Source organism: Thamnophis elegans, chromosome 6 (assembly GCF_009769535.1).
Source record: "Thamnophis elegans isolate rThaEle1 chromosome 6, rThaEle1.pri, whole genome shotgun sequence".
Lineage (NCBI taxonomy): Eukaryota > Metazoa > Chordata > Lepidosauria > Squamata > Colubridae > Thamnophis > Thamnophis elegans.
This window is the reverse complement of record NC_045546.1, coordinates 68,286,368-68,313,138: the sequence shown is the minus strand read 5'-3', so window position 1 is coordinate 68,313,138 and position 26,771 is coordinate 68,286,368. Positions and strand designations below refer to the sequence as shown.

Sequence of the window (26,771 nt, the reverse complement as noted above, 5' to 3'; positions counted from 1 at the left end):
GTTTGAGCGACCCTGGGGCAGTTGGTAACTGAGCAAATCGGTCCGTAATCATTGTTGCTCTTCTCTGCATTCTTTCTAGGGTCTCAATATCTTTTTTGTATCATGATGACCAGTACTGGATGCAGTGCTCCAGGTTTTGTCCTACCAGTGTATTATGAGGTGGTACTACTACTTTACTTGATCTTGATATTATCCCTCTGTTGATGCAGCCTAAGACGGTGTTGGTTTTTTTGACAGCTGCAGCACACTGCTGACTCATACTTGTGGTGATCTGCTAGGACACCTAGATTCCTCTCACAGTTACTATTGTTGACCCAGGTATCATCTATTCTATACCAGTGCATTTGGTTTTTCGTGTCTGTGTGTAGGACCTTACTTTTCTCATCACTAAAGGGCATTTTGTTGGATAAGGCCCAGTGTTCAAATCTGTCAATATCCTTCTGAATCTTGAATCTATCTTCTAAAGTGTTAGCTGTTCCCCTCAGCAAAGTTGATGAGTTTCCCTTCTATCCTCTCATCTAGATCATTTATGAAGATGTTGAAGATAACTGCTCCCAAGACAGAACCTTGAGGTATCCCACTGTAGGCTTCCCTCTATGTACATGTAGTTCCATTGGAATTCATTTGTTGGTCTATTCCACATTGTTCTATCTTACCAAGTAGGCTTTAGTCTACTTTGTCAAATGCCTTACTGAAGTCTAAGTAAACTACATCCATAGCATTCCCCTTATCCACTAATTTAATCACCTTGTCAAAGAAGGCAATAAGATATGCTGTTTTTAATAAACCCATGCCTGCTTCTAGTAATCTTCTTGCTCTTTTCTCCATGCTCACAAATGTGCTGCTTGATTATCTTTAATCAGTTTCACTTATCCTGCAACATAAATCAAACAAACCCTAGAAATATTTTATAAATTTGACCACAACCCAAGAACTCACAGCTTTGGAAGTATGCAGGTACTGAGATACCATTTCTCTCTTGATACTAATGTCTTTCTCCCTTAGTGGCTGCTGCTTTTCCTCATTTAGATTCATATCCACCTAGCAAAGAAAGCATAAATTATCAAGAATTATCAAGTTGGGAGGTATCTAGGAAATCATCAAGTCTATCCACATGTACACTGCAGGACTGATTCCCTACTAGATGACTATCCGGTCATATGAAGCTATATTCCTTTGACAAAATTACAAGTAACAATATTTGAGTTCTCCCAAATGAATTCTGGTTTTAGGATTGTTGTTTACTTGCTCTTGTAGAAAAACAAATCAAAGTCTTCCTTCCCAGAGCAGAAAGAGAATTTTTAACATCACATCACAAAAATCTCATATTCATTTCAGCATAACTATAAGCATAGGAAACTTTTAGCTTTGTTATTCTCAAGATATAATCATAATGGTACTTACCAGCATCTGCTCAAAGAGAACCAGCACATCTTCATCAGAAATATCCTGCAATGACTGACCTGACCCAGAAATATCTGCGTATGAAGTAGATGAATTCCTATGTGCTGTATTGGGTTTTTCTTTATCCTTCTTTATCCTCATACTGGTGAACCTCTCAAGCTGATTAATAAAATATAAAATTAACATTGGTGTTCTTTTTCTATTATTTTCCATTCAATTTTAAATTGTGCTACTTTCTTAACTATAATGTCGGAGTACTTTGGCAAATATATTGGAAAAATCAAAATCAATGTTCTTTTAAATCTCTTCATGCAATTCTGCTAATTACCAGGGCTGCCTGTGCAAAGCTTCTAATGGGGCTTCCACCGAAGTTTCAACTGAATCATTCCGTTAAAAGAGATTACAGATCAAAATAGAGATTCACTTTGAAATACTAAATTAAACGTCTGCACAATGCTTTACAAAATTGATTGCTTTTCTGCTATTGTATACAATACACCCTCCACATTCACACTGTTGCAGATGCAATTCCAAACAGAGAGGCCAGTGAGAAGATTAAATGCAGAATGGCTAATGAATTATCTATCACTGAAATTATGCCCAGTTTAAGAAGCTGTTATTTTATTAAACTATTAAATTGACTCTTTTGGGTTGGCAAAACTAATATTACTTTGAAGTGTATTTACTTTCTCACCTCTCAATATCTTTGATGAAGCTATTTAAGCCTTAACTCATTGTCCCTTGTGACAATAATGTTACAATTCTATATGGGCTCAAGATGGAGGATTGATTCAAGGAAACTCAATATGCACTCTTGGGTCAAACTCTGTTAGGGTAGATTTAAACTTTTTCATAATGAATGAACACATGCATAACATAGGGACTATCCCAAGCATTAGCATGAGTTTCAAAGAATAAACGTATGATTAAAATACTGCTTTTTGTAATATTCTTTTGCTAAAATTGGAAGCTCTAAGACATTTAAAACATAATATTGTATGTGTTTTTAGTACTGTGGATGGCAAAACAATAAATGCCACTTTATAATTTATCTCACTGTTCCAGCTTACTCCTATTGGTTCTCTGAATAATATAGTATATTTTCACAAGCCACTATACTAAGACAATCCTGATTCTTCTAACCCCTTTCCAGCTTGTGAATTTGCTTGCCAACTAACTATGCCATGCCTCTTTGAATCCCAGACCCCCCCCCCCGGCCAACACAAAAAAGATACACTACTCTATAAGGGTAAATCAATTAAATTCTTCAGTTTTAAACCAAGCCTGGCACCTCAGAAAATGGGTGGAAATGAAATGCTTACCTTTTGAATAATATTTGAAATGTTTTCTTTTAAAATGGGATAGGACAGTGTTTGCAGTTTTCATTGTGTCACTCAACCAACTAAAAGCAGTCTCTCTTAATTTCTATATCAAAGAGGCATGCAACATTATCCAAAGCCAAAGTATCCTGTCCTTGAAGAAGCTCATTTTATAACCACCAGAGTTTCCTCTCATCTAAATTAAATTTCAGTTTGTTTACTGATGAACAATCCATTACTACTATCTTTGGGATACAAAGATTTATTTAGAATTTCTGTTTTTTTTCACTAGGGGCATATTTAAGAACTTACAATATTCCACATTAAGTATCAAGATAATGCATGCATTTTAAAGATGAGAGAAAACAATGGAGACTCTTGTGGTTGCCTATCATACCAATGCCTATTATGTACAGGAATAGTTCAGAGAATCATATTTTTATAAAGAAGGAAGGTAACATAATATGTTATCTTCCAGACCCATTCTAAAAAAAGGAAGCTCTCCTTTCAATCTGTTGGTGCAGATTATACATTTATCCAATGAACAAACTAGAAGCCAGAGTCAAAGTGACTCAGCTTCCACAAAAGATACCAATAAATGATACCATTAAATATGTACAGACATTCCTTGCAAAAAGAGTAGCATAAGGGAATACAGTAACAGAGAAAAGAATACTATACCATCTTTAAAAATGGTTAATATACTCTATCAAGAAAAATGCTTCACGAAAGAGAAAAATTAGCAATCAGAAAGCTAATAATAAAAACCTAGGGAAAGGGTGTTGGTCTTACCTGATACGCTTCTTCTCATAAGGTGGAGATAGCATCCAGGCCTGGGTTGACTTCATCGACTCACTGATTGGACTGAGTCTCTCAAAGCTGTTTAGACACTCCACTGTTGCTAGGGCTTCCCAGCTTTCGGCGAAGTTGAAGTGACAGACTCAACGTGTCTTGCGGTGAAGTTCATTTGGAGTGAGGACCAGCGTCCTTCAGGGTGGGGCTGGATGTTATCTCCACCTTATGAGAAGAAGCGCATCAGGTAAAACCAACATCCTTTCTCCACTGAGGTGGAGATAGCATCCGGGCATGGGACATACCAAAGCTGGTTTGTCCTTATGGGTGGGCCGCAGCCTGGTCCAAGGTTCCCCGTCCCATGTGAACACTCTGCAGCACCTGTTGACCAAACGCTGCCTCAGCCGAGGCAAAGCTGTCCAGTTTATAGTTTTTGATGAATGGGGAAGGAGAGGACCACGTGGCCGCTCGACAGACCTCTTCTAATGATGCCTATGTTGCCCATGCTGTGGTAGTGGCTGTGCTTCTGGTAGAGTAGCGGTGATTCGTCCAGATAATGGCGTGGCCAGCAGATCATATGGCGTGGCCAGCAGATCATATGCCTTGGCAATGCACGCCCTTAGCCATCGACCTATAGTTGAGGAGGTTACTTTCCTGCCCAGGAATGAAGGCTGGAAGGACAGGAAAAGGGACTCCGACTTTCTAAAGGGGGAAGTTCTCTTTATGTGTACCTTGAGAGCCCTCCTGACATCCAAGGTGTGCCATTTCTTCTTCAGAGGGTGAGAAGGAGCTACACAGAAGTTCGGCAGGATGCGTTCCTGGGCCCTGTGAAACCAGGTGCACACCTTGCAGACAAAGGAAGGATCACGATGTAGCACTACCCTGTTGGGGTGGAAAATACAGAGTCCTCCCTTCAGAGAGGGCCTGCAGTTCAGAAATCCTCCTGACTGAGGTGATTGCTATGAGGAATGCCACCTTCAGGGTCAGGAAAGGTAAGGTGGCTGTCCGCAAAGGTTCGAAGGGAGCTCCGGTGAGTGTTCAAAACCCTGGAAAGGCCCCAGGTAGGGTACCTGTGTACTACCAGTGGTCTTAGGTTAGATGCTTCCTTTAGGAATTGGCGCACTGTGGGGTGCTGCATGAGAGACTGTAGATTCCCTGAAGTCAGCAGCTGCTACCTGTCTCCTGATAAGTCCGGCAGGTGAAATTATATATGCAGTATATGGAGGGCCTCCTAGAGACAGGTCTTAATGACCCTGGAGAAATTTTCCTCCCTCAGAATGCTCCACTCAAGTGCCAGGCGGTCAGATGGAGCCACTGTAGTTCCGGATGAACCAGCACCCCCTGGCTGAGTGAGCTCTTGTCCTAGGGATCCTCCAGGACCGGTCCATTAACAGTTTCAGTAGATCAGCAAACCATGGCCGTTTGGGCCAGTGTGGGATGATAAGCAAGACCTCTGCTCTCTCTGCTAGTACCTTTCCTTATCACTCTTAGGATAAGGGGAAGGGGAGAGAGGGCATAAAGCAGTCCCAGAGGCCAAGGGCACCGAAGAGCATCGACCCCCTCCACCCCTGGTGCCTTGAACCTGATATAAAACATCAATAGGTGCACATTGTCTGGGGTCGTGGAGCCACTACTCGGAGGCCGAAACAATCTATGAGTTCCTGAAATAATGGCGGGTGCAGGGGCCACTCGGTGTGGTCCACTGAAGCCCAGCTGAGCCAGTCTGCCTCCACATTCATTACCCCAGAGATGTACTCTGCTGTGATGGATAATAGGTGCCTCTCCACCAGAGGCCCAGTTGCTTGGCCTTATGCATGAGAGACTTGGAGGAGGTCCTCCCCAACGATTTACATGAGCTTTGGCTGCAATGTTGTCCGTCAGAATCAAAATGTGCATGCCTGAGACTGTCTGTTGAAATTGACGGAGGGCCAAGTGGACCACTTTGAGCTCCAACCAATTGATATTGTGAGTCTGGTCCCTCTGTCCCAGGGCCATCTGCAACTGAAGGTGGGGCCCCATCCGAAGAGGCTGGCATTTCTCATCACCGTTAGTCGCTCTGGTTCTTTGAAACAGCACCGCCTGGCAATGCTGGGGACCACCAGTGCAGAGAACAAATGACCTCTGAGGGGACGGTGAACCTGAATGGGGAACTGCTCCTGCCTTTTCTCTGAAGTAGTAAAAGAAACCATTGGAGGTCTCTGGTGTGCAGGCGCGCCCAGGGAACAATGGAAATACTGGACACCATTTCATCCAGGAGTTGTGAGAACTTGGCCCAGGATACGGTCCACTCTCTCTCGACCTGCCCTGCTAAGTCATTGAGGCTGGTCTGTCAATCCTGGGAAAGGTAAACCTTGCACACCACCGTGTCAATAATTGCTCCCAAGTAGAACAGCCTGTTTGTTGGGTTAAGGTGGCTCTTTTCTATGTTAATAGAGAAGCCATGGTACTGTGGTATCTGAGCCATGACCCTCAGGTCCTCTTTAGCTAGAGTGGCTGAAAATGACTGGATCAATATAACATCTAAATAGCACTGTGACCATCTGATTTTGGCCTTTCAACATCCGACCTCCTCTGACCACATTGCTACCCGTCACTGCCCCTGGAATACCAACTCGGACAGCGCCCACTTAATTACAACTTTCAGGACGCCATGGACTGTGCTTTTGTGGTGCATATGTTTTATGAAAGGAGAGATAGAGGATGGCAGAAATATGGAGGGGGAGTCGGCGTCCTAACAACCAACATACCCCCCCCTTCTTCTTCAACCTGTTCCAGCCACCACCAGACTTTGGACCCTTTCAGGCCTATAGGCGAGGGGGAAGACAAGACATTCCCCTGCATACTATCTATATATCTTCTATGGACCGTTGTTGGCTTCTGTTTTGGATTTTATCCAGCCATTCCAACTCTGAACATTGAGAGCCGACTTTTACCACCTGAACTCGCACTTTAACTTAATTAATTGCGCAATTTTTAATTTCTCCCTTTTCTTTCATCTTTCTCTTCTTTCTTTGTATGGGATATGTATGAGATATGTGTGAGATGAATGAATGGCCCACTTTTATAACCATATTGTTGTAAAATTTTGTGTTTTTTAACTTTCACGTGGGGACTGCTTGGAAGAGTGTATGAGTACGCATGATTCGGAGGACCTGCCGGGAGATGCGGGGGCCACGGGGGTGGTTGAGGGGACTAGAGACACGGGAGAGGGTCGGGGTATTACGGTCGTAACAGGGAGAGGCAGATACGGCGGGGACTTTAGGGCAGGCCATTACCGGGGAAGGAGGGTTCGCTACATTACAGAGATCCCTCCTTCCGGCCCTAGGAGTCCCACTCCGAGACCAGATGGCGTAAGCAGTCAGGACCCTGGTCTCAGGCTGTTGTCGCTAAATGCCAGGTCTGTTGTACATAAAGCTCCTCTCGTCCGGGACTTAATTTTAGATGAGAGGGCAGACCTGGCATGTATTACTGAGACCTGGCTGGGCCCAGAGGGAGGAGTCCCCCTTGTAGAACTGTGCCCAGAAGGATTTCAGGTGCTACATCAGCCGAGAGCCCAGGGAAGGGGTGGGGGTGTGGCCGCTGTTATCCGAGAGTCGTTAGTTCCTCGTAGGGTCCCTGCTCCGGAGATTGTCGGGTGTGAGTCTTTGCTGTTAAAGTTGGACCTCAAGGGTCAAGTGGGTCTGCTGTTAACGTACCTGCCTCCCAACAGCGTTGCAGCAGCCCTCCCCTCGCTCCTCGAGTCGGTAGCCGAGCTGGCAGTTGAGTTCCCTAGGCTGATGGTCCTGGGGGACTTTAATTTGCCGTCGCTCGGTGAAAACTCGGAGGGGGCGCAGGAGTTCATGGCTTCCATGACAGCCATGGGCTTGACCCAAGTAATTCGAGGCCCAACCCATTCGGCGGGACACATGCTTGACCTTGTATTTCTCTCGGAGCAGTGGATTTGTGATCTTGGTCTGAGGGGGAACGACATCATACCCCTGTCGTGGTCAGACCACTGCCTACTGAGGCTCGACTTTCGGAGACCAAACCCCCACTGTAGGGAGGAGGAACCGACCAGGTGGTTCCGCCCCAGGCGTCTTATGGAACCGTCAAGGTTCCAGACAGAGCTTGGGGCTATTCCTGACACTTTCGCCCACAGTCCGGTGGAGACTCTGGTTGCTGCGTGGCACTCGGCAGCATCGGAGACCCTCGACCGGATTGCGCCACTGCGGCCCCTCCGAGGCGGCGGATCCCGGAGACCTCCTTGGTTCACCGAGGAACTCCGGGAGATGAAGCGCCGGAGGAGATGCCTAGAGCACCGTTGGAGGTCCGATAAGTCCGAAGCGAACCGAGCAATGGTAACCACCTGCACCAAGGAATACACCAGGGCACTTAGGGCTGCAAAAAGATCCCATATAGCCACCTTGGTTGCGTCCGCTGAGTCCCGCCCGGCCGCCCTGTTTAGGATAACCCGCTCCCTACTGAACAAAAGGGAAGCGGGGGAACCCTTGCAGGGCAGAGCCGAAGAGTATGCCCAATTCTTAGCGGACAAAATTGCTCGGTTTCGGTCGGACTTGGACTCCACCCCTGCAGCTCCAGCCGAGGCACAGGAGGATCAATTTGAACAACTCTGGGTTGAGTTTCAAGACGCTACCCCCGGGGATGTGGACAAGGCCATGAGGGCTGTAAGTACCTCCACCTGTGTACTGGATCCGTGTCCCTCATGGTTAGTTACTAACTGCAGTGAGGTGACACGAGGCTGGATCCAGGCGGTTGTCACCGCCTCACTTCGGGAGGGGAACTTCCCCGCCGCACTGAAAGCGGCGGTGGTGAGACCCCTCCTGAAGAAGCCATCTTTGGATCCAGCTATCCTTAATAATTATCGTCCAGTCTCCAACCTCCCCTTTCTGGGGAAGGTTGTTGAGAAGGTGGTGGCCTTCCAGCTCCAGCGGTCCTTGGAGGAAGCAAACTATCTAGACCCCTTCCAGTCAGGCTTCAGACCCGGTTACAGCACAGAAACCGCTTTGGTCGCATTGACCGATGATCTCTGGAGGGCCAGAGATGGAGGACATTCCTCCATCCTGGTTCTCCTCGACCTCTCAGCGGCTTTCGATACCATCGACCATGGTATCCTTCTGCGACGACTGCGGGAGGTGGGAGTGGGAGGCGCCGTGTTGCGGTGGTTCTCCTCCTACCTCTCGGACAGGTCGCAGTCGGTGTTAGTGGGGGGGCAGAGATCGTCCCCTAGGCCCCTAACTTATGGGGTGCCTCAGGGCTCGGTCTTATCCCCCCTACTATTCAACATCTACATGAAACCGCTGGGTGAGATCATTCGCAGGCACGGGATTAGATACCATCAATATGCGGACGATACTCAACTGTATCTGTCCGCCCCGTGCCAACTCAATGAAGCGGCAGACGTGATGAACCGCGGCCTCGAAGCTGTTATGGACTGGATGAGGGTTAACAAGCTCGTGCTCAACCCAGAAAAGACCGAGTGGCTGTTGTGTTTCCCTCCCAGAGATTCGACCAATATTCCATCACTCAGGCTGGGGGGTCAAATTCTACACCCCTCAGAGAGGGTTCGCAACTTGGGAGTCCTCCTGGACTCACAGCTATCGTTTGACCACCATTTAATGGCTGTGACCAGGGGGGCATTCGCCCAGGTTCGCCTGGTGCGCCAGTTGCGACCCTACCTGAATCGGGAGGCTCTCACAACAGTCACCCGGGCCCTTGTGACCTCTAGGCTGGAATACTGCAACGTGCTCTACATGGGGCTGCCCTTGAAGAGCATCCGGCGACTTCAGCTAGTACAGAATGCGGCCGCGCGAGTGATTGTGGGTGCACCTCGGTTCACCCGCATAACACCTATCCTCCGCGAGCTGCGCTGGCTACCTGTCGATCTCCGGATGCGCTTCAAGGTGCTATTAGTCACCCATAAAGCCCTACATGGCAGTGGATCTGGATACTTGAGAGACCGCCTTCTGCCAATTACATCCCTGCGACCAATAAGATCACATAGATTAGGCCTCCTCCGTATACCATCGGCCAGCCAGTGTCGGCTGGCAACTACAAGGAGGAGGGCCTTCTCAGTAGTAGCCCCGACCCTTTGGAACGAGCTCCCCGTAGAGATTCGCACCCTCGCCACCGTCCAGGCCTTCCGCACAGCCTTGAAGAACTGGCTCGCCCGTCAGGCCTGGGGACAAGGATAATTCCCCTCCCGAATGATGAATGTATGTTGTTTATTATTTTATTATATGTCTTATCTTAATGTCTGTATCTCCCCTTCCCCTATTTTATGTGAGCCGCCCTGAGTCCCCTCAGGGAAAAGGGCGGCCTACAAATATTAATAAATCTCTAAATCTCTAAATCTCACTGGACCTGCATGGGCATGGGCCACAGATGGGCTGCCAATGCTGCTAGGTCTTTTGCGAGTGCCCTAGGCAATGCAGAGGCCGAATGGTAGGGCACTATACAGATAGTTGCAGCCCTCATAATAAAATCAGAGGCATTACCAATGGAGAGGCAAAATGGGAATATGGAGATAAGCCTATGTTAAATCAACAGATGTGAGGAAGTCGCCCCCTGCATGCCCCCCAGAATGGTTTTAACGAGTGCATCTTAAAACGCCTGTAAAGCAAATGGCAGTTCAGGCGTTTGAAGTCTAGAATAGTTCTCCACACCCACACCCCGAGGCTTTGGGGATCATGAATAGGATTGAATAGAACCCTGCCCTTGTTGACCCTCAGGTACCTGCTGGATCACTCAAATTGCAGCCTGCATGAGGGATCTCTTTGCCAGATTATTTGAGACTGGGCATTGAATGAAAAACCTTGGGGGTGTGGAGATGAATCCAAGGAAGAGCCCCGACCTCACTGTATCTCTGACCCACATGTCCAAGGTGATTTCCTCCCATCAGTCAGCAAAAAGGGCCAGGCGGCCTCCGATGGGAGAGATGGACACATCAGTATTAGGGGTGACGGAAATAATCCCCTCCTCCCCGAAAGGGCCCTTTGGACTGTCTACCTCTAGGTGCTCGGTCCGACTGTTGTCGCTGCCTTGGAACGTAACCCCCCTGCGGCCTGAAATATGCCATTCTGGAGTCTTGGACCCGAAAGGAACGGTGTCTGGTGTATAGAAAGGGATGAAAAAAGCCCCTTCTAGTAGCCGGTGGCAAGATCTTCCTCTTGTCCCTGGATTCCACCAAAATGGGATCCAGAGATTCTCCAAACATGTGTCCTCCTTTAAATGGGGCTAAAGCCAGGTGTTACTTGTGGCAAGCATCCGCCTGCTACTGTCTGAACCACAGTACACACCATGCTGCCACTGAGGAGGCCAGAGACTTGGATGCAAATCTGGCAGCGTTAAGGGTGGCGTCAGCAGAAAACTGGATCACCGCCACCAACTTGTTGACATCCTGGTATGCTCTGGTATCGGTCACCGGGATCATCTCCTGAAGTTGTCGAAGCCACAGTAGTGAGGCCTGGTTAAAAACTATGCGGTTGTGGATGCCTGGACCACCCATGCAACTGCTTGATGACTGCAGGTTGAAATTCGCCCATCTATCCTCCAGTTTCAAGGATTCCTCAGGTACCCCAGGCATGGTTTGGATGAAGTGTAGAGGGCCGCTACTGGTGCATCTACAGTAGGTAATTGAAATGACTGGGCGAGCTCAGGACTTACATTGTAAAAGTGCCTGTCTGCAGAGGTTGGCATAGGGCCTGAGGCAGGTGAGGCCCATTGCCTTTGGACAACATCAATGGCCTCCGCCTCTGTGGTGTGTTCTGAAAAGAGCAGGTCTGTTGAGGTAGTCAGGGCCTCTAGTGTTGGATCAGCGGACTTTGTTCCAAGATTAGCTGATGTTGACCTAGGCTTCCTGATACAATAAAAAGCACACAAGTAGGTCCAAAAACCTTCTTTTTATTTCAAAGGCTGTGAGTTATATTCATTCACAGGCTCAGTCCAATCAGCAAGCAGATAAGGTCAACCTATGCCTGGATGTTATCTCCACCTCAATGGAGACAAGAATGCACAAAATTGACATCAGGATTTATAGATAACTTACAAACACAGTTAATGCCAAAAATATATAACATAATTGCTCTTACCTCATCTGCCATTACACGCTTCAAGTTCTACAATTGGGGAAAACAAAGAGACAGAAAAAAATGAATCAATAGATCAAAAGAGAAATGGCTAGGAATACACATAGAGTAGACATTAATGTCCACAAATATTTTCTTCTTAGGTGTATGAAACACAATTGGATTTCTGGCAGAACCTCCTGCCCCTGTAGTAGAGATGTTGATCTCTGTTAATTTTTTTCCAGTTACAGGCTCAGAATGTTTTCTAAGCCAGAAGAACAACACACACATCCTGGGAAAGGGGGGGGCTTGGAAATCAACTCTTTTGCTCTCCTGGGCAGCTGGATGCTCTCCTAGGTACCTGGATGCTTCTTGAAGAAGAAATAATAACTGGGTGAGTCCCTGGCTGAGGAGCAGGGCAACTACCCAAGTTCACTGTGGAACCAGCCATTCTTAATGCACAATAAAGGGTACCACCGCTTTTTAGGCACTTTTTTGTATATTTACCTTTCATGCTGAAACAGGCTCTCTCTAATTGTGGCCTGCCATTTCTTTTTTGTGGAACTATCGTCATTTTTGAGGTTTTGTAATTTCAAGATGGCGAGGAGGGAGGAGTTGGTCTAACTGAACCAAAATAAAGAAGCTGGAAACTACTGGAAACTAAAGCATTGTGGAAACTATTTTTGAAACTTTTGGACTTAAATTTTCCAGAGGATTATACTGCTAGCCAACTCTGCAGAACTTTTCTTTTTGAGTTTCAAGTAAGAAACATTTGAATGCTGTTTTGAGCTTGTTGCGGGGGTGAAACAGTTTTGATTTTAACACCTTCTGATTGGTTTAGTCACAGAGTTTCTTAAAAAAAAGAGGCAGAGCATAAATTTTTATGGCTTTGTTTGTGTAACATGGTGATTTACCACAAGATGAAGCCAAAAGACTATAGTATTGCTAATTCTTTTTAATGTTTCACTAGCATTATTAAATCCAGCGGATTTTATGCTATAAAACTAAAATTTTAAAACTTTAAAGGGACTTCCGGTGGCACCGTAGGCATTGAAGGACGTTCCTGTGGGAACGCCAGCCCTGTGATCGCGTCTAAGCTGCTAAAACAGTGTAAATCAGCTGTCTAGCGGCTTGAAAACTATCCCCTTGGGAAAAGAGGGGGAGGTGAGCAGCCGGGCAAAGGTAGAGCTCCCCATAGACCCCCCAGGAGCAATTCTGAGGCTCGAAGGGTGAGAGTCCCCCAGCAGCCCGACAGAGCTCCGCGTCCGGGATGCTTCTGCTATAGCAGAACAAAACGCCGCAACCATCCCTGCAATCAATGTTTTAATCTACATTTGAATAAGAAGCAGGCAGAGCAAAGACAGGAGTGATTACAATTGCAAATACAAACTTTAACTCTGATGTAGTATTACTTCCTTCTGTGAAGATTGAGAGGAACAAAAGGCATCTCAAAGTCAAAGGGTGTGGTGAAAGTGAAACTTAAAAGGAAAGTATTTGTTAAGTGCTTCTTAACGTCGTTAAAAGAACCAAGAGCTCAAAATTAAAGAAAATAGTATTGGTTTACTAATAAACTATAAGATCTAACAAATTGGGGGATTAAGTGGACTTTTTGGACTCAATAATTTGGCTGCTGGAAAGTGTGATTTGAATATCTGGAAATGGCCTCAAAACAAACAAAAATAAGTGCTTCTAAGAGTGCTGGAAGTCTTCCAGTCCAACCACCTAAATTGCAGTCTTTATTACCCTCAGCGGATACACAAACAGTGACATTTGAAGCCCTCCAACTGCCCTTAAAGATGTGTCTGACGAAATGTCTGAAATTAAGGACTTAATCCAAACCCGCAATCAACAAATAATAGAGGATATAGTGGATGCATTTAAGGGTATGCTTGGTTATGTAACATCACTGGAGGATAGGGTGAAAGAAATTAATCAGTCTAATGTGAATTTGGAGAACAAACTTGATGAGGCTCAAATCAAGATAAAAAAATCAGAGGCAGAAGTTACAATGATAAAATACAGAGCGATGGAATTTGCTTTGAGAATAAGAGGCCTGAAAGAAAATAACCAAGAAATTTGGAAAAAGAACTTTGCAGAAGCTTTCGTTCACTTAATTGGCGAATCAAAGGCAGAATATGATTGGCAGATTGATAAAATTTATCGTGTCAATTCATGGATTGCTAGACAGAGACAACTACCAAGAGATATTGTAATCTATTTTGTCACCAGGAAAACAAGGAATGGAATATTACAAGTGACTTACAAAAACAAGCTACAGGTGGCAGGACAGGAGGTGGCAGTACTGAAGGAAATTCCCCCTAAAATGTTGAGATCCAGAAAGGACTATGCATTCCTAGTTGATGAACTTAGAAATTGCCAGATACAGTATAGATGAGAGGTTCCAGCCGGATTGGTGGCAAATTACTTAGGAGAAAGATATTGTCTTAATTCAGTTTGGAAGGCAAAAGATTTTTACAGTAATGCACTAAAGGCTGGATACCCTCCATCTCCAGGATAAATTAAAAAGAAGAATCAGAAAGACTAACACGATATGAGATAGTAAAAAAGGTTATATATTTAGGAGTTTATATTACAATTTCAAATGGGAAATTATATAAGTATAATTATGAACTATTCATTTCATTTCATTTCCCTTTATTTGTATGCTGCCCTTTTCCCTGGGGGGACTCAGGGCGGCTCACAGTTCAAAAAGGGGGGGGGAAGGACAAACAATTTTCCGACATGAAGACAGTACAACATATTAAAAGAAAACACAACAGTCACACAATTCGGGTGGGGTTAGAATCTTAACCCCAGGCCAGCCGGGACAGCCAGATCTTTAAAGCAGCACGGAAGGACTGGAGGGTGGTGAGGGTCCGAATCTCCACGGGGAGTTCGTTCCAGAGGGTCGGAGCAGCCACCGAGAAGGCTCTCCTCCGGGTAGTTGCTAGTCTGCACTGGCTGGAAGATGGTATTCGGAGGAGGCCTAATCGATGCGATCGTATCGGTCTAGTGGAGGTAATTGGCAGTAGGCGGTCTCTCAAGTACCCATGGCATAAAATTATTATGGCATAAAATACAGATAGAGATGAATAAATGGGAAAAATTACAATTGTCTTTGTTGGGAATGATAACAGTAGTAAAAACGAACGTTTTGCTTTAAAAAATTTTTTCCAAATGATACCAATATTTTAAAAAGATGCAAATTTGGAAGAATGGTATTAAACTTTGTTTAATAATGATGGAAACATGGGAAAAGATTTGGGTAAGAAATGTAAAATTTAGGCAAGCTTAAAATTTGAGAGAGAATTTTTATAAGATGTTTTATAGATGGTATTTAGATCCTAAAAAGCTTGTATATATCCAAATTTATAATTGGAGATGTGATTGTGTTGATGCTATGTATTATCATGTATGGTGGATTTGTAAAAAAGTTAAAGCATTTTGGACAAAAATATGGTGGATTACTCAAAATATTTCTAAAAAGAGGATCAAGTCCACTCCTCAGTTGTTTTTGCTAGGTATAATTACAGACTGTATAGTTATAGAGACTAATTTGATTTTGAATTTAATAACGGCAGCAAGATTGCTGGCAGAAGGAAGAATTGCCTATTATTCAAGAATGGATGCTAAAAGTAGTAAACTTAGCAGAGATGGCTAAAATTTCAGCATATTTGAAGATTATTCAGATGAGAAATACACATTGGAATGGAGAAGATGGATTGACTACATTCAAAATAAATATTGGACTAAGAAATTTCAACTAGCTTATGAATGAACAAGGAATGTTATAATTTATCTAAATTTAGTTTAATAAAAGGGGAGTTAAAGTACAAGAGGGAGGCAGGATGTTATAGTTAGTTAGCTTATGTTAATGTATGATTGTTAAATGTTTATACCCTGTATTTTGCTCTGGGAAGTTGGGGGGAAGGAGGGCTGGAGGGGGGGCGGGGTTGGGGTGGAGGGAGGGAAGGGGAAATATTTGTAAAACTTATTAAAACTTTTCAATAAAAAAATTAACTTTAAAAATGCTAAAATTAAATTTAAAATTCGTTACATTCTATCCAAACGGCTAGTCATAAGACAGAAAAATTGGAAAGATTATCAAGGGATTGACCACTGGCTTACCTGAAGGGTCCTTTTCTGGGTGCTGCGAAAGAGAGTCCAACATGGGTTAAATACAGCCAATCTGCCCAGGACTGAATTGAAACTTTAAGCCATGCCTCTGGTGCTATCCTCAGATTTTCTCTAATGAAGGTGTGGACAATGCGCACTGAGAAGTTCAGGAACAAAGTCAATGAAAGTCATAACACTTATCCATAAGTTCCGAAGAAACCATATGACAACTGGCGGAGTAGACCCCAGGGTAGGGTTGGACTCTCCTTCGCAGCACCCAGAAAAGGACCCTTCAGGTAAGCCAATGGTCATTTTCCTGGGTGCTGCTCTGGAGAGTCCAAGCACGGGACATACCCAAGCTAAATGTCACTCAGGCGGGAAGCGGAAGCGTCCAGGATCTCTCCGCTGTTATGAATGCCCTGGAGAACTCGCCTCCCAAATGCCCACTCCGCAGAAGCAAATTTGTCCAGTCTGTAGTTTCGAACAAAGGGAGACAAGGAAGTCCACGTAGCGGCCTTGCCAATCTCCTCTATCGGTGCCTGGGTAGCCCAGGCCGCCGTAGTGGCAGCGCTTCTGGTAGAATGTGCGGTGATATAGTGTGGCACCAGAATAGATAAAAGAATGTGGGTCAAGGTGATACAGGCCCATAGCCAGCGACTGATGGTCTGAGAAGAAATTTTGCAGCCCTGGGAAGCTGGTTGAAACATGACAAAAACTGATTCAGAGCTGTGCATTCAATGTACTTACGTATCGCTCTACAAACTTCGAGCATGTGCCACTTTTTCTCCTTGGGCTGTTTGGGGTGTGGACAAGACCTCCTGGGCCCACTGAAACCAAGAGTTGGTCTTGGGTATAAATGCCAGGTCCAAACGGAAGATCACTCTGTCAGGTTGAATCAAGCACAAGACCATGCGAATTGACAATGCAGAATTTCCGCCTCCTCCAACAGAATTTTCCGAATCACCATGGGAAGAAGAGGCAACAGGGAAACACGTACCACAAACCCGGTGGCCACGGACAGTGAAGAGCGTTGACCCCTTCGGCTTGCGGGGTGTGGAACCTAGAGAAGAACCTGGGGAGGTGTGTGTTCTCCGGGGAGGGGAGCCAGTTGAGTAGAAGACAGCCGAACCTCTGAGACAATAGGTGGAACAGGTCCGGGTGCAGGCGCCACTCCGAGTGATCGACCGTGGCCCTGCTCAAGACAGTCTGCCCGGATGCTGTGGACCCCGGAGATGTGCTCCGCCTAGATCGAGCACAGGTATCTTTCTGCCCACTTTCCTAGGTGCTCTGATTCCTCAATCAGGGACCTGGAGCGAGTGCCCCCTTGGTGATTTATATGTGCCTTTGTGGCCACACTGTCCATTAGGATTCTCACAAGACGCCCCTTGATGTGGTCTTGAAAGTGAACGAGTGCGAGCCGCAGTGCTCTCAATTCCAACCAATGGATGCTGTGGGACGCTTCGGGCGATGACCATCTGCCCTGTGCAATCTGGTTGTGGAGATGAGCACCCCAGATGAATAGACTGGCATCCGTCGTAATAGTGAGACGGTCTGGGTCTTTGAAGAGGGTGCCCTTCGCCAGCATGGGGGACAGCCTCCACTGGAGGGACTGACGTACCTTTGGTGAGACTTGAACCAGCTGTTGAGAGTTGCTCATGTTGGCCCTCTGGTAGGGCAGGAGGAGCCATTGTAGGTGTCGAGAATGAAGGTGTGCCCAATGTACTATTGACAGGCACGAAATCATTTTGCCGAGGAGTTGTGACAGCTGCACAACTGATGCCTGCGATGAGTGTAGTACCTGCAACACCTGGCTTCTGATGCTTGCCAACCGCTCTGGAGACAGGGAGACCTAGCAAGTGGTGCTGTCGATGATGGCGCCCAGGTGCTGCAGCCTGGTGGTCGGATGCAAATGACTCTTTTCCTTGTTGATGGAGAATCCATGATGTTGAGAGGGTTCGCAGTGTGTGCTGCAGGTCTTGTACCGCTTTGTTGCCGTGATGATGACTGGATGAGGATGTTGTCCAGGTAGCAATGCAGGCGCACTGGGCGAGATCTTTGTAGAGGTTCAAGGTGCCGAGGACAGGCCGAATGGTAGAGCCCTATACTGGTAGTGGTGGCCTGCATAAAAGAATCTCAGGAAACTGCGGTAAGCTTTGCGAATGGGGATGTGGAGGTAGGCCTCCTTGAGATCTATGGTTAAGAGATCTCCCGGCCTGATGCAACCCAGAATTGACTAAAAAGACTGCATCTTGAACCTCCTGTATGCTATATGATGATTTAGCTTTTTTAGGTCGAGGATCCCCCTCCACCCCCCAGAGTTCTTTGGGACAAGGAAGAGTATTGAATAAAACCCTGTCCTTTCCTCACCTGGTAGAACTGGTTCTATGACGTTTATGTATCTGAGGTGAAGGATCTCCTGTTCCATGAGAACCCTCTTGACCAGACAGGAGGGGGTTGGACAACGAACGAAGTGTCGGGGAGGGGGAGAAATGAACTCTAACGTTAGACCTATGCGTATCAACTGAAGGACCCACTGGTCCGACGTGATCCGCTCCCATTGGGTGTGGAACAGCTGGAGACTCTCTCCTATGGGAGCCATCCTCTGATGGTCACTTATAGCGTCTGAAGCGCCTACCCGTGCCCTGAGAGTATGGACATTGGAAGGAACTGGAGGTAGACGGCTGTTCCGAGTTCCGAAAGGGCTGCCTCCTATAAGTCTGTGAACCCTTACGGTCAGATTTTTTGTTGACCAAAGGCATGACCGTTTTATCCTTGTTTTCAATCAGGACAGGGTCTAGGGCCTCCCCAAAAAGCTTGCCGCCCTTTAAGGGGGGCTGAGGCGAGCTTCCACTTGGATCGCATATCTGCGTTCCAATGTCTGAGCCATAAGAGGTGCCTGGTGGTGACATTAGAAGCCAGGGATCCAGAGGCAAATTTGGCAGTGTTCATGGTAGCATTCAGGGTAGCATCAGCAGTGTACACTGTCACTGCAATAATTTTGTTAACATCCTGTCTTAATTTGATATCCCCAGCTGGAAGTTTGGTGAGGAGCTGTCTCGGCCAGAGTAGCGCCACCATGGACAGGAAGGACACAGTTGGCCCGTTGCAACATGCCAGCCTCTATCTCCTGGGAAATGGCCCTGGCAATGACATTCTGCATTTCTACGGAAAGATTGGGTCCCCTATGTTCCGGTGGGCGAGCTCTGGGCAGGGGCTGAATGGCCAGATGTTGGGGTGCAAGGGCCCCACTGTGACCGGCTCCTCTTTCAGATCAGAAGGACATGCAAATAGGTCTGCTCGATCGCTCATAGAAGGCCCAGGGGAGCCCACCATTGCAATGGAGTCAGCAGAGAATTCCTGGCCTTCGTCATCACTCTCCAACATTGGAGGGTCCTGACCAGGTTGAACCCCGGGCAAGTGATCCCCAGGGGAAGCAGGCCTGGCTGCCTAGGATTGTAGTTGAGCCCTAGCAAATTGCTTTTCTAAAGCCTTCTGGCGTCTGATGGAATCTCTGTCTAGGCCCGAACTCTACTTAGTCCTCTGCCTAGAGTAAGGCTTGCTTGCTCTGATGGCCTCCCTGGCTGCCTTGCCAGCCCGTCTGGTACAGGCGCTGCTGGTGGAAGGACCAACCTGCTGTTCCTCAGGGGCCCAGTCTGCCCTGATTAAATGTGGGGATGTAAGGCCTGAAAGGAAACTTTCCCCCACTCACCACCTCAAACAGCCTTAGTGCTCTGGTGCAGAGGCACTGAAGGCAAGGACAAGCAAAGCTCAGCAGTCCTTTGATTGGTAAAGGAGAATGGTGCGAGCTCCAAGCTCCCAGCATGCAGGTCAATTAATGTGGGGCGCAACCATGTAGGCCACCAATCTCCGCTACTGCCCTCTGCTGTAATGGTGGAGCTGTGAGTAGGCAAACCTGCCAGAATTCCGGACAGGAAGGCTTCTAGCGGCAACCTGCAAGAGACAGGCAATCAGGCGGCTATAGCTGCTTTTCGTGGCAAAAGTAGGTCAACAAAATGGCAGCCGGAACTTTGACCCTCTCAAAATGGCCACAGCCATGTGTGACACTCTCAAAATGGCCACGCCACATGCGACCCACCTAAAATGGCCGTCCGCATACACCAGAGAGCTCTGAGGCTCTGCACCACCAGCCAGCTCATTCAGAAGCACAGTCAAGAGCAACGGAGGTCTCAGTGGGGCTACAATCACAGTAGGATCACTGCGATCGCACTGGCATTGGCACTCCAACCCACACGCCTTCCCCCACAGCTGCCTGCAGCCTCATGGCACCCGAGCGAGCCCAGGACACCAGAGAGGCTGAAATTGGTGAGAGCCAGGGAATTAAATTAGAAGGAGACTCACCAAGCCTGCTCCAATAATCAGGAAGAAGAATAGAATCTTTGTAGTAAAATAGAAAATTAGAGAGTCCAAGCAATCAATTAGGAATGAAGAGAAACTGGAAGTGCATCCACTGGGCTAGCTGAATTGAAAAAATATAGGGATTAGTCGGCACTAGAGGCGTGGCTTAAAGTTTCAATTCAGTCCTGGGCAGATTGGCTGTATTTAACCCATGCTTGGACTCTCCAGCGCAGCACCCAGGAAAAATAGAATTTCTGAGGCCCTTTATGGACGAATATACAGCTAAGACACATGAGTTGATCCAATCTATGGGAATAAAGCTTAAATTCAAGATTGATTTTTCAACTAAAGGAGGAAATCCAACGTTTGAATGGAGATATGGAACAGGCGAAGGACAGAGTGGATCTTATGGAGCACAAATTGGAGGTCAAACTCTTTATGTGAAATTGAACTGGAAGAGAGGACAATTTTGGAAGCTCAGATTAAAGCATTTCAATTAAGATTTCAAGGAATTCCTGAACAATCAGGAGAAGATATTAGATTAAGAATAGTGAAGGTCATGGCTCAGTTAATTAATAAAGAAGGGAAAAAAATCTTAATAAGAGATCTAGGTAAGGTCTATAGAGTAAACTCCAGATTTGCCACCATGAGAAAGCTACCAAGGGATGCCGTAGTCCATTTTGTAAGAAGAATAACAAGAGAGTATGTTTTGGATTGCTACTTTAAATATAAGATGAGAATGGATAATTTGAATATAATTGTTCTGAAGAAAATTCCGATTATAATTTTGAGAAAAAGGAAAATCTATGTTTTCCTTACTGACATCTTGATGAAGGGAAAAATTCTATTTCATTGGGACAAACTGGAAGGAGTGATACTTACCTAGAGCAAAGATTTACACTGAACTCTATAGAAAAGGTCAAGGATTTTTTTAATTAGACACAAATTAATTTCAGATCCAGTTGAAGTCATAGATACAGAAAAGAAGCTAGTGGTGGAACAATTTCAAAAAGGTGGCATTAAAGAAGAAAGCATGGCCAATATAGTTGTACAGGAACCTATTACCTAAAACCTTTACCTACTGTCTAAAGATGATTAAGTCTATTAAATGGAATCTTAACAGAGCAAATGCCCCATCTAAGTGTAAAAAATTATTTCATTACCTGAGGAAACTTAATGTTGACATAACCTGCCTTCAAGAAAGACATATTAAGACCCAAGATAAGAAATATGTGATTAATAAGCAATGAGGGGAGAAATTTATTATGTGCTGATTTAAAAGAGATTAATCGAGTTGTCTTATATATAAAACCTCAATTTAAACCTAAGCTACTTATAGCAGATGAATACGGTAGATTTGTAGCAGTAGAAATTGAACTTAATGGAATAAAATCAATAGTGGTTGGCATGCATAGGCCAAATGATGATAAAAGCAATTTTTTTGAATTCTTAATGGATCAGCTATTGGGTTTTTTATATAAAAACTGTCATCTTAGTCCCGCAGCAGCTCCTCCTCCGAACCGCTATTGACTCACCGACAGTCCCATTCACTTTAATGGGACGGCTGGTAACGCGGCAGTGATACAACAAGGTGAGGGATGTGGCAGGCAGCAGCAGGTGAGTGGATGGCTGCTAACAGGCGGTGCCATGATGGATTTGAAATGACAAGTTCTCTTTAAGTATAAGGACTCATTCATTCTTGCTTGTAGTTATAATCTTTAATAATATTATTTGCAAAAAAAATGAAGGTTTCCTATTTAGAGTGCATGTTATCTCAGCTTGCAGAGCTTGGATTCATTGGAGTTTATCAAGAATGTAAACATTGCAGAATATACAGCCTCATGCTACATAACTAATCTCCATTTCATGCTCAATAAACTAAATTATTAATGTATCTTAAATAGAAAACTATATTTAGATAGATTTTTACTCCAAAAGCATTTAATAAAATAAATTTGATAAAAATAATTCCAATTTAAATTTTAAAAATCCAATTTAAATTTTAAAAAATCTGATTTTTTAAAAAACTTTTTAAAAAATCAATTTTTATCCACTTGGCGAAAATGCAGATAATTCAAGTGGATATTCTATTAGTTACCATATTTTTCGGGGTATGAGACGCACCTTTCTCCCTCAACAAAGAGGGTGAAAATCTGGGTGCGACTTATATACTGAATACAGCATTTTTGGCCTCCTGAAACCCTGCCCCCCTTTGCAAAAAAGGGCATGCGTAGCCTTTAGGAGGCTTGCAGAGTGCTCCTAGGAGCTGGGAAGGGCAAACTGTTTTTGGTCCCCCCCCAGCCCGCAGGAGCACTCGATAAGCCTCCTAAAGGCTACGCATGCCCCCCCTTTTTTTTGACAAAAAACAGGCCCATTTTTGGGAGGTCTGCAGAATGCAAAAACTTTTTTTAAAAATTTGCCTCTTCAAAATCTTGGTGTATTTTATACTCTGGTGCATCTCCGATGTATATACTCTGAAAAACACAGTAAATCATTCTTTTACTAATGGTTTTTCACCCAGTATTCTCCATTTTTTCTTTTATTCTTCACATACAGTTTGGAACAGTTCCCCAGAAAACTGCCCTTTGTTGTCTTCATATTTTAAAAAGGTGTTTTAGAATATCTTGGTTTTTTTTATTTACAAACAGCTTAGATTTTTGTATGCAAATACTGTCTAAAATACAAATTCGCATAAAGCTTGCTAATACAGCTCAAGCTCTGATGTAAAATATTTTCAAAATTGGATGAAATGCTCAGGGGGCTTAAGAATTGCTATTAAATAAGATATAAGACATAAGACATTTAGAAGGGTTAATTGTGTTTTGTATATCTTTTTAAAACTTTTAACATTTTTATTAGATTATAAAATAAAATACAAAAATACAAAAGCAAATAGGAAAACACAAAGAGGGGTTAGTGTTAGGGTCGCTAAGCGGGTAAGGGGGAAGGAGAAGTGAGGGGGGGGGAAGAAGAAAAAAATGTGTTGACTGTTGCATTAGAATAAAGCATTAACATTGAATCTCAACTTTTTACTTTTTCATAATAATATAAACTAGCCATTTCTACAACAACAAAACAATCTAATCAGTAAAATCCAAAATCAAAGTTTCATTTTTTTCCACCTCAGTCCAGAAGCAGTCTCCATGTAGTAACAAAAGTATTTCTTTTCTTTGATCAAAACAGTCAATTTAGCCATTTCTGCCAAATCCATCAGCTTCTGTAGCCATTCATCCATGGTGAGAATCAAAATGTCCTTCCATTTTTGTGCATACAATATTCTTGCTGTTGTCAACATGTAGTGGTTAAAATGCAGTACTGCAGGCTACTTCTGCTGACTGCCGGCTGATTGCAATTTGGCAGTTCAAATCTCACCATGCTCAAGGTTGACTCAGTCTTCTATTATAACCACCAGCAAGAATGAATGAGTCCTTATACTTAAAGAGAACTTGTCATTTCAAATCCATCATGGCAGCGCCTGTTAGCAGACATCCATCCACTCACCTGCTGCTGCCTGCCACATCCCTCACCTTGTTGTGTCACACACCAATTAAAGTGAATGGGACTGTTGGTGAATCAATAGCGGTTCAGAGGAGGAGCTGCTGCGGGACTAAGATGACAGTTGTTCTTTAAAAATTATGATTTAAATAGAGTTGATTTAAATCAAGCCTTTTTACTAGTGACTTAAATAATGATTTAAATTGACTTGGTTTTAATCAAATCCTTCTGGTTTTTGCATTTAAGCTATGTTTAAATAATGCAAGAGTCTCTTGCTTCAGCAGGGAGTTGGACTAGAAGACCTCCAAGGTCCCTTCCAACTCTGTTATTCTTTATTTTATTCTGTATTTTGTTGCAGTTGCCTTTTGAAAAAGCACCTTTGGGAGAACCATGACCTGGATGATTGAGAATCTCCACAGATATCAGCAAATAGGAATCCCTTTCAAGAGAAAGAGATAAAATATAATTCTTTCCTCCCTACAATTCTTTAAAAAGTTCTTCCACTGAATATATGGGTTTGAAATATAGGACTCTGCTGTGCTACCACTGAAAAATATCCCCTCAATGAATTAGAACTTTTGGACCATGGAGTTTCTGAATTCAGGTTACCATCCCTGGCAGACTCAACTTTCTCTTTTTCTCTGGCTACAATGCATTCTTCACAATCCCATCTTTAGCGCATAGAAAACATAAAAGTTTCTCATTTCCAATTAATGGAGTCCTCCGGGATTGGGCGGCATAAAAATGTAATAAATGAAATGAAATGAAATGAAATCAAGCCTGAAAACTCTTTTCCAAACCTGTGAAATTTTAAACAAGCCTCCAACATGGCATTACTTATCGTATCGTTATAATCTGGAAAACCTGAATATCACTAGAATACTGTAGTACCTAAATAACTTGTAAAGACAAATATTCTGAATACAAAATAAAAAGCTAAGTATGAATTGTAGGATTGTCTGTTTTAGACATTTTGAAGATTGTATTTAAACCACATTTTTTTTCCATAGTTCACATATGGACATCTTTTGGTGTAATCAATTCAACACAAATGGGGAACTTCATATTTTCTATCATCTGTATCTTAGAAAACTTACTTAGAAAGAATAAAAACATTTCCAGCCTTCCAAAATGCAGGCATTAGCATATACAATACAGTAAGATAATGTGATGCATATTGTATTTGAAAACTAAAATGGCCATTGGACAGTCAGGCATGCAAGCTGCAGTTCCAATGGCACTACTGTTGCCAGTAATCTTTGCACAGATCTGAAAGATAGCTGCTTACAGAGATTAGTGCATAGAGCTAGATAGATCACCAAGGCACAAGCTATAAGTCTGTTTGTCTGAATACACCTGCCATACAGAACAATGCCTTATCAGGATTGCAAATAGCATTGTGAGCACCATGCACTTCAAATCCTTATACTAACCACAATTCATATAATCATACAATGCAAGTATTAAAAGGTAGTGTGGAGAATCTGTGAAAGTCATCTAGTCCAACCCCTTCCCAGTGCAGGAATCCATTAATACATGATGATTTCTATAAGCAGAACATGTTTATAATGCCAAAGCAAATAGAAAGAAAATGCAAGTGACCACTCTTTACTTTTTTTAAAAAGTTATAAACATAGAATAAAGGCTAAGCTATTCTCCTTAAATCAGAAATGCAAAACATGAAGTCTTTGTGTAGCATGTGACCTAGAAGAATAGCCAATGTGGAGTGTAAAACTCTCTTGGTCAGACATATCAAACTCAAGGCTCTGCAGGCCAGATCCAGCACACAATGTGGTTAGATGTGGCCCACAGGGCCACCCAGGAGACAATGAGGAGGCGGTCCCTGCCCACCCCAGCCTGGCACTCCCCCCTGGGTGCGCACATAGGATGCAGCACCACTGCTCAGAACAACAGTCAGTCTGCAGAGCAATATGGTCATCAGGGACGCCCCGTGCGCTCACTGACTCCTATGCGCATGCCCAGGGGGAATGCCCAGCCGGGTTCAGATGGGCCGGGGCCGAGAGGGTGGGGACTGGTCACTCATGTCCAGGGCAGTCCCATGGGCCAGATCTAAGGCTGACTGCATTCTGGCGTGGGGGGCTGCCACAAAGCTGTTGTACAGAAGCGTGTAGTAGAGCCCAAGCAGCAGCGCACACTTGCCACCTGCAAGCGCTTCCCTTTCACTAGGACGTTCCCCCCTCCTGCCCCCTACCCCGTAAAGCCACAGCTACCGCTGCCACTCTCTCCCCTTCCCCTTGTCCCTTCCTGGGCACAGAGGGAGGGAGGGAAGGGGATGGGAATGAGAGCAAGGGAAGGTCTGAGGGAAGTCCAGACTTAGCAGTTGGCCACCAGCAGCCCTACTGCCTTTTCCCCATCCCCTTGTCCCCTCCTCCTGGCCTCTCCTGGTGATCTCCCATCCTATTGCGGACAATGCTTTCCTTACAAAGCCATGTCTTTCTCTGACCCACAAACTTCACAGCAGCAGCCTTGAGGGGGAGGTAAATGTAGCCGGGTGCCCCCTGAGGGAAGCAGGGCTGGACTTGGCTGAGCTGCGATGTCCCAATATCCCCAGAGCTCAAGGGCCAGGCTGGGCACTGTCCTTCTGCTGCCCAGGACTCTGGGTAGCCTGTACTGCCATCCGGGAATCCTCTACATGGCCTAAGAGGTACAGCAAGGCTTCTCTAGTGGATGAGGCTGTGATGCTCACCCTGGTCTCACCTTCCTCCACTGGAGACCTCTGGTTCCACCCTCCCAACATTGCCTAGCCTCCCACAGGAGGCACAGGATGACACTGCTGTCTGTGGAAGCGTGGAGGAGAAAGTTTGCAGGAAGGAGTTTCCTCCGAGTCCAACTTCTGCCTTGAGAGATCTCTGGAGAGGAGGGGGGGGTGGCGGGCAAACTTCCTGAGGAAATGCTGCCCCAAAAAGACAGCATCCTTACCATACCCTATTGGAAACAGGGATTCCCTTTCAAAAAGGGCCAGCCTCCCTCATACAGGACCAGGGAGCACTGCTCCCCTGCCTCCTCCTCTTGCTCACCAGAGATTTGTCAAGGTAGAAGTTGGACTCAGTGGAAACTGCTTCCATGCTTCCACACGCAGTAGCATCCTCTGCCTCCTGCTGTGCTGAGAAGGGGCACCGAACAGGGAAACGTCAACAATGTCTGTGATTGGGAGGGGAACATCTTCTTTGGCACACTGCACACGCACACACACACACCGACACCA

The 26,771-nt window shown here is 45.1% G+C and overlaps 1 protein-coding gene across 1 annotated transcript in view; it reads right to left on the bottom strand.

The window, feature by feature from the left end:
• The window catches only part of DIAPH1 (diaphanous related formin 1), a 132,146-nt gene that overhangs the window by 92,600 nt on the left and 12,775 nt on the right, over positions 1–26,771 (bottom strand). Inside the window, exons 2-4 of the mRNA XM_032219904.1 lie at positions 11,603–11,629; positions 1,405–1,563; positions 940–1,041 (exon numbers count right to left, since the gene is read on the bottom strand). Of these exons, the coding sequence (XP_032075795.1) occupies positions 940–1,041; positions 1,405–1,563; positions 11,603–11,629 (288 nt within the window). The remainder of the gene's footprint in view (positions 1–939; positions 1,042–1,404; positions 1,564–11,602; positions 11,630–26,771) is intronic.